Source organism: Peromyscus leucopus, chromosome 9 (assembly GCF_004664715.2).
Source record: "Peromyscus leucopus breed LL Stock chromosome 9, UCI_PerLeu_2.1, whole genome shotgun sequence".
In the NCBI taxonomy this organism is placed as follows: domain Eukaryota; kingdom Metazoa; phylum Chordata; class Mammalia; order Rodentia; family Cricetidae; genus Peromyscus; species Peromyscus leucopus.
Genome location: NC_051070.1, coordinates 108,673,088 through 108,684,240, shown reverse-complemented (window position 1 = coordinate 108,684,240; position 11,153 = coordinate 108,673,088). Strand labels below are relative to the sequence as shown.

The 11,153-nt window shown below is 50.4% G+C and overlaps 1 protein-coding gene across 2 annotated transcripts in view; it reads right to left on the bottom strand.

The window, feature by feature from the left end:
* Positions 1-666: 666 nt before the first annotated feature.
* Colq (collagen like tail subunit of asymmetric acetylcholinesterase) overlaps positions 667-11,153 on the bottom strand; it is a 55,780-nt gene continuing 45,293 nt past the window's right edge. For both annotated transcript variants that reach the window (XM_028891290.2, XM_028891291.2), the window contains exons 13-17: positions 6,727-6,866; positions 6,011-6,130; positions 5,543-5,663; positions 3,889-3,991; positions 667-2,065 (exon numbers count right to left, since the gene is read on the bottom strand). In XM_028891290.2, the coding sequence (XP_028747123.1) occupies positions 1,996-2,065; positions 3,889-3,991; positions 5,543-5,663; positions 6,011-6,130; positions 6,727-6,866 (554 nt within the window). In that variant the 3' untranslated portion in view covers positions 667-1,995. The remainder of the gene's footprint in view (positions 2,066-3,888; positions 3,992-5,542; positions 5,664-6,010; positions 6,131-6,726; positions 6,867-11,153) is intronic.

Genomic DNA, 11,153 nt, shown 5'->3' with positions numbered 1-11,153 from the left:
CTCAGCCACTCATGGTGACAGCCTCAGGGACAGCCGAGGGAATCCCTCATCATCTCTGGGGAATGCCTTGTCAGGGTTACAGAGCATCATCTCTGGGGAATGCCTTGTCAGGGTTATAGAGCATCATCTACACAGGTGAGCTGGCAGAGTTGGAAGTGCAGCCTCCAGCTAACTCCGGGCGAGGCGCTGTGCCAGCTGTGAGCTCAGGGAGTATCGTCCCATGTTCTTCTCTCCACACTGTAGTCCCTCATGGAGCTCCATGACGGCCATAAAATTACCTCAAGGGACATTTACCTGGCACCTATGGGCTCTGTGGCTGCCTGTGAAGAAAATCAGGCCACCTAAGGCCTCAAGTGTGTGCTGTTCTCCAAGGTGTGGGACTCGAGACAGAATGCGTCTTAGTTAGATCTACAGGTGGCACTAGGTCTCCACCCCACATGTCCTCCAGCAAGGTGAGAGCCAGGAATGAGCTGGCAGGGCTGGACTTGGTGATCTTTGGCAAGCCTCACCACCTCTTTGGACATCAGTTTCCTCCATTATCCTCAAGGAAGCTGGGTGCCCTGAAAATCCAGCCATCTAAGAGTTTGGGAAGTAGAACTGAACTCAGTCTTTCCACTCAATCCAGGATCAGTAAGAGTCATCCCCAGCACCCAAAGGAGAGTGGGCTACAGCCAGGAATCTCACCTTTATTCCTTGCTTGCCCACCCAGAAGCCCCAGAATAGTAATGTAAATAGCATAAATGCCTGCCTTCAAAGACACAGGAAATACAGTTCACAGTTCTGACTCGCTGGGTAAGAGGCTGCCTGCCGAGTTCCCAAGGCTTAGACTCACTGAAGAGCTTGTATATCAGCCCAGGAGGCAGCCTATGTGGTGACAAGGTAGGTGTGTGTGTGTATTGGGGTGGGGGACAAAAAGAAATGTCTCTCCAAAATAGAGCCAAACCCCACTCAGGAAATGTGGGGAAGACAGTTCTCGGGTATGTAGGGTTAAGGAGAAATGAGTCCCCAGGAAAAAGGAAGAGGTCAAGCACACAGGGGTAAACACAACAGTGTGCAACATACAGGCGTGGAAGAGGGTCACGGGGCCCTTCCAGCAGGCAGCAAGGACTCAGCAGTGGAGCCCTAGACCAGGGAAACCAGCATGAAAAAACACCAGCACCTGCCCTGGTCGGGGTGTGTGGAGTGCGTTTCCCACACAGAACATGGTTGTGAAGGGCACTGTCACGACAGAGGCCAAGATGGCACCTGGGATTTGAAGAGATAACCACTGTCCCTTTGAGAACGTCAAGAAGAGGAAGGTTTCTGTTCTGATATTGTTCACATGGCAAGGGACTCGGCTGAGTCTCCACCTTTCTCTTGGGCGTGAGCTTGGATCGTGTGGCTTTCTCAGTCCCTCTGGCTTCACATGAAGGTGGTGGGGTTCTGGCCAGTTGAAGGGTCCCTCCTCAGCAAGTCTGAAGCTGGGAGTTGCACCAAGAGCATCTGCTCACCTCCTCTTTTGTGGTTCTTAAATCTTGAGAGACCTCCCAGCTGGCTGCCTTGGGTGAGGGCAGCTGTGCTCGGAGGTCTGAAGGGTGCAGAGGCCTGTGCACCGGCAACTCCCACCGCCAGATGAGAGCAGAACAAGATGCATGAGCCCTGCCCCTCCCGTATGTCTAACAGTGCTAAGCCAAGTCCACGGCCGGAGCCAGCATCTTTCCAGAGGAGATAAGGCATTACAGCCAGCTGTTTAGCCAGATGTGGGGCGGGGGGCAGTCTCCAGGGGGGACATGTAGAAGGTTTCTGGTTCTTTTAATTAAGACAGGATGCAGTGGTCCAAAACTCTTCCAGTCAAACTGAGTCAAAAGCATGTCCTAGCAGCAAGAATGTATCCTTGTTTTGTCGCATGAAGGTCAGTGGACACTGGCCCAGGAGAGGGTAAGGCCAGCATGATGTGCGGGGCAGAGATACAGCCACCAGTTACATGGGCTGCAGCCCACCTGTTCCTCCAGCCCCTCACGTGAAGTAACGGCAGGGTGTGGAGTCGATGTAGCAGTACTGGGTGCAGCGAAGGTCTCCGTACGACCTGAGGGAGGCAAGGATACTGATCAGGGCGGGCGGAGGCAGCAGAGTGGACAGGGGCAAGCACATTCTAAAAACGACTGGTGATCCAACTGCATTAAACTACCCTACCCCTGAGGACCCAGGTCTAGGAAAGCTTTTCTGCTTCATTTGGGGTGTGGGGCTGAGAGGCTGAGTCAGAGGGACTAGGGTGGGAGGGATGGCTAGCCCCGATGCTAACACATCATCTATGAGACAATCACCCCCTTCTCGATGCCTAAGGGTGTCCAGTGTTATCTGTGAACTCACTCAGTACTAATACAAATGTCCTCTATTTGTGCCCAAGGGGCAGCATTGGCCTGGTACAGCTGCTGAGCTCTTGAAATTCAGCTAGTGTAACTGAAGAACTGAATTAAAAATCCTAATGACTTCCAAAATAATAATAATAAAAAATAAAAAAAATAAAATCCTAATGATTTCAAAATTGAATAGCTACATGGAACAGGGCTAGCTACCACGTTGGAGGGTGTACTCTACACATCTGCAGATGCAAATGATAATCCCCAACGTCCTACCCACACACATTCATGGAGCCCTTAAGCAGCTCCGTCGGGCTGTTAGGAGCCTTCCTCAGTTCAGGCATTGGGCAGTGCACACAGAGACATGTATGTAGTGAGATCCTGGCCAAGCCTACCCAGGGTTGAAGTCTGAGGGTGCCTGGAGGTGTGCAACTCCTTCAGCCAGGCTGCATATGCTAATACATGTTGGAGGGTGATTTTGAGGAGACCCCCTCCCCGAGAGTACCGGATGGATGTAACTGTGGGACAGGTGATGTCTATTTCCCAGCCTGCTGAAGGCCTGCCGGAAGGTAAGTGATGGAAGCCGAAGCTGAGGGTATTGGACTCATGGGAGACAAGTCAGCAGATGAGTAGCTCCCTAGAGCACCATATGGCTGATTCTGTGAGGGTCAGCTGAGCACGGGCCATTTAGCATCATTCTGTACTGGAAGGTTACATTCTGGGCAGGGGCTGGGGTCTGTAGGTAGCTTGAAGATGCCATTGTGGGAGCAAGGGCACTAACATATTTGAATGCCCACTGAGGACTCTCTAATGTAGAGAGACAGGCCCTTGAAGAGGATATTTTCTTGGAGGGACCACGGACTGGCAAGATTAGGTATTTTTCCCTTTATATCTTAAAAGTTATGTGTGTGTGTGTGTGTGTCCCTGTGTCTGTGTGTGTGTGTGTGTGTGTGTGTGTGTGTGTGTCTGTGTGTATGCATACGCGTGAGTGATGAGGGTGAGGATGTGCCATGACACACATGTGGAGGTCAGAGGACAACTTTGTGGAGTCAGCCCTCTCCTTCCACCTTTACACAGGTTCTGGGGATCAAACTCAGGTCACCAGACCAGCATGGCACATGCCTTCACCCACTGTGTCGTCTTGCTGGCCCTCCTTTTTCTTTCTAGTGGAACTGGGAATTGAATCTAGGCTTATTGAGCGATATCTTACATCCCTGAGGTTACATATTAATTCTGGTCTGATCTCCTTTGGATTTGTGGGAGGTGGGTATTGTGCTCTGGGTAGACAGATGGAGTCTGTGAAGCGCCCTCAGGCTGCTCGCTGCCTTTCTGCTGTTCTGCCCTGGCCCAGGATGGTGCTGACGCCTGTGGCTGCCCTGACTGAGGCCTCTTGGGGACCGACCGTGACTACTATGTGTTCACCAGGGGAGCATGAACTCTACCCTACCTCAGTGTCTACAAAGTACCAGGAACACAAAAGTCCCTTAAGAATATCTGTGAAGGAAAGCAGGGGAGGGGAGATGCTGGAAGCGTGTAGGAGGCCTCCTACCCAGGGAGATAGGTCTCGCATGTCAGGTAGCCAAAGTCAGAGCCGTCACAGTCTTCCACGCCCTGGTGCCGGTAACCATCCCCACAGTAGGCCCGGTGACAGTCTAGGGAGACAAAAAGTATAGCACTGAGAACAGGAACAGGCTTGTCTACACAGCAAGGACAGTGTGGCCCAGTGGAGTCCCTAGAGCATTCCGCCCACTTGAGAACCAGCTTCTGGAAGGCTTCAGACTCACTCAGGACTGGACTAAGCATCACACTGACATACCAGGGTTCTGTACAGCACACCTGCCATTTACTTGACAGGGGGACGAGGGCCTTCATGTCATCTGCAAACCTGGGAAGGTGATAATGCCTCCCCTTCATAGAACTACTGTGGAATGTTGGTAAGGTAAGACTTAGGGCACTGGAACACCAGACCCCAGTGCGAGAGCATGGTGAAGCCTTTGTCAGCACAGAGCTCTGGGAAGGCAATCTACCACTAGGCTCAGCCTGTGTTCCTGAGGGACCATATGACCTCCACAAAGACCTCTATCTTCATACCAGCAGTAAGACTCTGTCCATCTTCCATCCATCCATCCACCTACACAGGGTCTTGTTATGCAGTCCATACTGGCCCTTTTATTTTGGGTGATCTTTCTGCCTCAGTTTTCCAAATGTACTGCCATGCCCAGCCACCCTAATTTTTAGAGGAAATGGAGACCTCACTCCTGGTTTTGATTGTAACAGCTCCTTTCGAAGGGATCCAGGGAAGAGCCAATGGCCCACAGATTGTCATCCAAAAGTTGCCAGGGGACTGGTAGAGCTGCATGATAGATAACAACCTCCCCTTGCTTCTCAACCCTACTCTAGGTGGAACTTCAGCTCAGTGGCTGCCATCTGTCCCCTGAGGACAGGGACAGTAACGGTGCCCACACATTGCCAGTTCTGACCTCAGCAAACCGAGGCATGGATGGATGCACTGACCCCCAGCCACATCCAGACAACCTCCACATATGTCCGCTGGAGGGATCTCTAAAGACATGAGCCTCTGTCATGCCAAGCCTCTCTTAGAGTCAAGAGAGCCAGGCTGGAAATGGCCCTCCACTGCTATCCTCAGAGAGCTGGGCGACAACCAGAGCCAGCAGCTGAATTCTGTTCTGACTCTGAAAACTGTACTTCTACCTCACCTCCTGCTCTGATCACCTTATGTAATAAACAAAACAAAACAATAAAAATTCAAAAATCAAATCATCAAAAACCCTCCAGAGCCAGGTCCCAGCACTATCACAAAAGATGGAGGCAGCTTGCCCTGAGTGTCCACCTAGAAAAGGAGCTCCATCCAATCCAGTCTCAGCCTCTCCTTCTACCTTTCTAGGGTAACAAGTGAGGACCATCACCTTCCCCTTCTGAGCTTGCAAAGAAGTAGGGCTTGGAAGAAAGAGGGCCAGGGGCAAGGAAGGCCTCTGGGGGACATGATCCTGAACACCTCCCTGTTGACATGCTTGGGTGAGGGAAAAATTAACATGCAGCCTGGAATTGGGAAGGGGCTCTCCAAATCAGCCCCCCGCCCCGGTCCACTGTCCCTTGCCTTTGCCTCAAACCTTCACAGCTGGTAGCGGGGGCTTACCCCACCCCCTCAGCTAGTCAGGCCTCCCAGGCTGGGCCCCACTCACCAATGCAGTCGTCCCCCACATCACGATTACCGTCGTCACACTCCTCGCCAGGCTGCAGGACGCCATCCCCGCAGGTACCACGCTGGTTTACAGTGTAACCCACAGGGTAGAAAGGAGTCAGCTGGCCAAAGAAACACACAGCCATTAACAAGGGAGGCACGCCCAGGCAGCACACAGGAGGCGAGTCTCTGGCACTGGGAACAAATGTGCTGGGTCTAGGAGGCGTCCCTTCGCTTCCTTCAGGGAGGGTGTGAGAGGCCACCTTTCCCAAAGGGAATCCTGGCTCAAGTTGAGCTTCTTTTTGGGGATGGGGCTGAGGGGCGGCTGCTCTGAAGACAGGGAGGGAGGGTGAGTAGCTCTCGCCTGCAGACACAGAGGAAGTGCAGTCCAGCCCCAGATGTATAGCTTTCTTCCCTTCTAATAGGAGTGTCCCTTTCCCGGCTGAGGAATGGGCCTGCCCCAGAGTACCTGGATGGGGAGCCAGCCAAGGCTGTCTTTGAAGTACAACGATCGCTGGTCTCGGCGAAAGGCGATGGCATTCTGAGTGTTCAGCTTCTCGAGCTCCTCCTGGTTGTTGACCACAAAAATCTGCCAGAGAACATAGTGGTCAGAGTCCAGAAAAACTTCCCCACTGGACAGGGAGAGCCAGAGAAGACTGTTTGCTTCTCATAGGGAGGAATGCAGGGAGGGCCCACACCATGTCAATCCAGTTCAGAATACTTTGAAACAAAGCTATCCACCTTGACTTCACATATTTAAATGTGTGTTTGAACATTACCAAGGCTTAAAAGACAATGCTACAGAGGTAAGTAATTTGACACCTGGAAATGTCTCTTCAACAAGGATCATACTCAATGGTGATCGTTACAAGCAGTACTGTGTGTTGAAACTCAGGGCGCACTAGGCAAGCACTAACCATTGAGCTACATCCTTGGCCAAAGCACAACTCTTTCAGACAATATAATCTCAACCACATCGGAGTTAGTCTTGAAAGTAAACAGTGGGGGGAATGTCCCTACCCTCTTGTTTTCTTTTGACTTTGCCCCACCTTGCAATTTCCCACAGCGAGTGGGTAGTGGTTTTAACAAGGGAAAGTGAATTTTCCTAAAGAACATCATGAAGGCCTTTGATCGGAGAGAGAGCATCCTTGGCACCCACCCGGACCATGCCCTGAAAAGCCTTACCGCAGGAACTCTCGGGGAGCCCAGCCCATACAAGGAGTCCGTGTGCAAGGGGTTGTTCACATTCACAGGGGGTCCACAAAGACATCTTCCTGGGGGCCCTGGGAATCCTCTTTCTCCTTTCAGTCCCATTACAAGTTGTCCTAGGAGGCAACAGACTGTTTGTTACTAAAGCCAACAAGTCAGGAGACGTGAGCAGCCTGTGCACGGAAGAGAAGCGAAAGCTTGAGGCAGGCAGCAGGCAGAGGGAGAGGCTCCCAGCCATGACATCTAGGAATACAGGAAAGCAGCCATCAAACAATGGGCCTCCCCCTCCACCCTGCCTTCAAGACACACGGACATCTGGTCCTGTAGCAGCCTTAGTTACTAACAACCTGTGGGAAAGAGGAGGGTTTTGTTGTGACCTGCAGCCCTGAGTGTGATACCTACAGTCTAATAGATCACCTGTTGATTCTCTCTACATTTCCTTGTTGAAGAATGTCCTCTATTTGTAACCATTATTTAAAGGGTCTTCTTGCAAATGGTTATGCAGTGGATGGAAAACTTTTACCATATTAAAAAAATGATTATTTTTATTTATTTGGAGGAGGAGGGAGGTTGTGCATCTCAAGGCAAAGGAATGGAGGTTGGAGGACAACTTTGGGGAGTTCCCTCCTCCCACCATATGAGACTTGTAGATGGAACTCAGGCCATCAGGCATGGCAACAAGTGCCTTTACCCACTGAGCCACCTTGCCAGTCCAACTTCAACTGTCTTTTTTGGTTTTGTTTTTCAAGACAGGGTTTCTCTGTGTAGCCCTGGTTGTCCTGGAACTCACTCTGTAGACCAGGCTGGCCTTGAACTCAGAGATCCACCTGCCTCTGCCTCCTGAGTGCTGGGATTAAAGGTGTACGCCACCACCCCCTGGCCCTTTCACTGTCTCTTAAGTTTCTTATATAAAGGATATTTACAGAGGAGTTTTGGGGCATGTGTGAGTTTTATTTCTCCTGGAAGAAAATAGAACATTTTCTGCTCAGGGCATTTCTCTCCCCCAGTACTGAGAAAAGTCAGGATACATCCTGGAAGAGTATGATTAGGAAATGCACTCTGGCAATGTCTAGGTCTGTAGTTCTCATTTTGACTCTTACTCATCACTTATTTTTGATTTTTGAGGTGAAGTCTTACTATATCGCCTAGCCTGGTTTTGAACTCCTGGATTCAAGTAATCCTCCTGACTCAGCCTCCAAAGTGATTGGAACTTCAGGTGTGTACCACTGTACTCAGTTTTGCCTTGACTTTTTTATGGTGTTTTCCTGGATGCTACAGGCTGACCAGGAACTTGCTATATATCTCAAGCTGGCCTTAAAGTGGTGACAATTCTCCTGTCTCTGTCTCCCAGGTGCTGGGATTACAGGCTTAAGCCGTCATACTCAGATTCTTCAAATTGGCTTTTAAAGGCAGTGATGCCTGCCTGAGTCACACTCTAAGCAATTCCATATGAACCTCCAGACATCCATAGGTTTGTTTCCTTTTTCAGTGCCGTGGATGGAACCAGGGCCTTTGCATAAGCCAGATTAGTGCTCTGCCACTGAGCCACACTCCCAGCCCTTAGGCATTCATAATTTTAAAAGTGTCTAAGATGTTTCTACTGTCCATCAAGATGGAGAACCACTAGGGAAATGGGATGTGTACAGAATATACCCCCATCAAATCATCCTCCTCACCCTCCATCCCTCCTTCTCCAAGGGTCTCTTTGGTTCCTTCTGTTCTCAGTTCAAACATCGCTTCCTCTGAGAAGCCCTCTCACATCCTCCCACTCCGGCACATTTGTTCTGGTACATTCACTTACATCTGTTCTTCACAGCACTCCTTTCTGCTTACAAGCCTACACACTCATATCATTCCATTAAGGTCTCTCTTCCCTCAGGCTAAGACTGACAGGGGCAGGCCAAGACTTCACACATTTGGAACAGAGTATCTATTCAATGATTGGATGATTAATTAGAGAGCAAAGGTCTGTGAAGGACTGGAAGTCACAGCTGTACGAGGAAAGAGAGGAGAGGGCAGGATGAAAAGATTGATGAGCACAGGCCCCTCCTCCAGGGGCAACAGGGGCCGTTGGAAACCAGCCTGTCCTTGGTCTTAGGCAGTCAGTGGAGGCAGACAGGAGCTGGAAACATGTCTGTAGATGCTAGAACGACAGCATATAATGTGAACTCAGGGTGGACTATCTGGCCAGGACCATAGGGAAGAGGCCACACACTAAAAAGTAGAATGACCCCACCACCTTCAGCCTTCTTGAGCCGACTCATAAGCTGGTCCAATACCACATGTCAAGTTACAACTCTAACAAGGAACAGGAATAGAACTCTGTGGGAAAAGCTCCCACCTTGATTTTTCCAGAAAACTCTGGAGAGACAAAGACACCACCAGCTCCAGAACATCCTGGGTAAAAACCTGAGAAGCATGAGGAGTTTCCCCCAGGAGTAGTGGGCTGTGACAAGGAGAAACGAAACGTGAGAGTGTCATCAGAGCAGCCTTCCGGAATGTTCTGTGACCCCAGAACTCCTCCAGAACATAGTCTCGGAAAGACTCGGGACTTTTCAGATTTAGTTGATCTGGTGTGGCTGAGACCTGAGCTCATGCTTCGCCTAACTCTGTCCCATTCAGATAGACAGATCCAAGAATACGGGTGCTCTCAGGGAGCAGTCATTCCCGGGTGCCACGTGGATTTGTTTATACCCTGTCTGGACACAGGAAAGAATCATCCAAGTTTGTAACTGCATTATTGCAAATTACATCTTAAATTTTGTTTTTCTTCCTTCCTCACCACTTTCCCTGTAACTTGAGTCATTAAAAAGTTCCTACCCTCTCCAACTCCTCCAGCACCAGCTGGGCCCGTGGTGCTGAGAACCAGACCCAAGGCAGCTTCCTAACAGGATGTGGCAGGGAGCCTGCCACCACCAACGCCACCACCGCAGTTCCCCCCTGCTTCCGCTTCCTCCCAGTTGGCAGAGGACATCCATCAGCCTGCCAGCTTCCTGCCATGATGCTCTGAAGGGCACAACAACTTGAACTGCCTCACCCCAGCGTTACTGCCATGCTCTCCTGCCGGAGGACCTTGCACTCCATTTTTGGTCAGGCGCCTCTTGGGGAAAGCAGGTCAGGAGGGGATAGTGTGAGAAGACAGAGGAAGACAGAACGGTAGTCAGAAGGCTGCGTGGGGCTTTAGGAGCCACGGGTGGAATCTGGACCATGGTAGCCACTCGTCAGCTCCGTAACCGTGAGGAAGCTCCGGGTTCTTAGACATAGGGGAAGGACTGGGATAGACCAGCAGACTTTACCTGTGTTCTCTAGAGCCCGAGGGTACCCCAAGGAGGAACTCAGGAAGGGGCAGGGAGCACAGCTTTTTCTTGAGTGGCTTTGTGGCTCTTTGTTGGCCTGTTTTCTCCAGGCCAGCCTCAGAACTTCCCATACTCCTAAATGGATCCCAGGCTATGCCACAATACCTGCTAGGTTTGGGCTTTTATCAGATTAAAACTGTGAGGAGTCACTCCAGGGGCTGCTCTAACTCTTGCATTATTAGCCAAGCTAGGCTCAGGGATGTCCCTTCTAAAGTCCTACCTTCAATCCCAGCCCTGCAGATTTTACAAAGAGCAGGGAGATTGCCCCATTTTGCCTCTTTGCTCTCTTCAGCCTCCTTCCTCTGAGTGGCTCCTCAGAAAGGAAGTAATTTGAAGAGAAGGTGGAGGGAAAGAAAGTCAGTCAGAGAGATGGCCTACGATCCTGCTAGACTGCAGGTGTAACCCAGGAAGGACAGAGGAAGTCTCTGTAGGGACCAGTCCCTGTGTGGTTCCAAGCACCAGATGCCATGGGGGATGTGATGCTGACTCAGTTCTCAGGGTGGCGGGCATCTAGAAGGAACATGAAACACATCTGCAAAAAGCAAGAGTCAGCTGAGGTTACAGCTCAGCAGGAGAGTGTTTACCTAGCATATATGAAGCCCTGTGCTCCACACCCAGTAACACACACACACACACACACACACACACACACACACACACACACACAGAGAGAGAGAGAGAGAGAGAGAGAGAGAGAGAGAGAGAGAGAGAGGCAAACACGTATACTAAGTAGGCATATCATCTAAGTTGGCCTCAATGGTACACGTCTGTAATCCTAGCACTTAGGAGGTAGAGGCAGAAGGATCAGGAGTTTCATGTCATTCTCAGCTACATAGTGAGTTAAAGGCCAGTCTGGACTACATGTCTATATGAGACCCTATCTCAAAAAAAGAAAAAAACAAACAACAAAGCAACCCCCTCTACAAAAAAAAAAAAAAAAAAAAAAAAAAAAAAAAGACAGACAGACAGACACGGGGCAGGTGGGTTGTTCTCAGAAGGTAAAGGCATTTACCAAGCCTGATGAACTGAGTTTAGCCTCAGGTGAAG